A 984-nucleotide genomic window follows, 5' to 3' on the forward strand; every position below is an offset into this window, starting at 1 on the left:
ATAGGTGGCAGAGAAGCGTAGATACATGAGAGCCACATTGCCAAAGAACAGAAAAAAAACAGTGAGGTGAGAGACACATGTGGAAAAAGCTTTGCGTCGGCCTTCAGCTGAACGAATACGTAGAATCACAGCCACAATACCAACATAGGACATTGAAATGAGCATCACAGCCATAATAATCTCTACTGCATGGACAATATCCACTACCTGTATCATGATGATGGCTTGTGTGTCTGTGCAGGCCAGGCGCAGCACTGGGAGGAAATCACAGAAGATGTGCTCAAGGTGATTGGAGCCACAAAACGGCAGTGTGGAGAACCAGGCAATCTCAGGGAGGGGAGTAATAAAGCCACAAATGCAGCAACTCAAAGTCAGTTGGACACATAGTTTGGGGGTCATGATAGTGGAATAATGAAGAGGGCTGCAAATGGCCAGGTAGCGGTCAAAGGCCATAGCTGTCAAGAGACAAACTTCGCTGATGCCTGTGGAATGGAAGAAATACATCTGCAGGAGACAACCATTTAAGGAAATGCTCTTCCTTTCACTAAGCAGGCTAGAGAGCATCTTTGGAATGGTGGCTGAGGTATACCAGATCTCCAGGAAAGAAAGGGCACTGATGAAGAACTACATGGGAGTGTGGAGGTGAGTGTTCAGCTGGACCACGGTGATGATGACCAGGTTTCCCACAACAATGAAAACATAGATGAAAAGCAGTGGAACAAAGCAGACCACAGAATCTCCCCAGGAATAAGGAAAAGCAGAGAAGACAAATTCCCAAGCAGTGGTCCAATTGGAGGCCTCCATGTTAAAGTGGAGTGAGGGTTTCAACTACCCGTATGCTCAAGCCTTCTAGGAGGAGTCTAACACTGGTCTGAGAGTAAATACACTTACCAAAAGCCAGCTTCTGGATAGACCCCTGCGTTGGGATGTAGAGGAAAAAATAAGTAAATAAAAAGAATACGGTCCATATTTCATAGTTGCTTA

General features: G+C 45.7%; 1 protein-coding gene across 1 annotated transcript in view; it reads right to left on the bottom strand.

Moving 5' to 3' along the window:
• Positions 1 to 804, bottom strand: part of LOC103601621 (olfactory receptor 6K2-like) — a 2,194-nt gene extending 1,390 nt beyond the window's left edge. The window contains 1 exon segment of the mRNA XM_008586052.1: positions 208 to 804. Within this exon segment, the coding sequence (XP_008584274.1) occupies positions 208 to 804 (597 nt within the window).
• Positions 805 to 984: the final 180 nt, after the last annotated feature.

Source organism: Galeopterus variegatus, unplaced genomic scaffold, assembly GCF_000696425.1.
Source record: "Galeopterus variegatus unplaced genomic scaffold, G_variegatus-3.0.2 Scaffold3812, whole genome shotgun sequence".
Taxonomy (NCBI): Eukaryota; Metazoa; Chordata; class Mammalia; order Dermoptera; family Cynocephalidae; genus Galeopterus; species Galeopterus variegatus.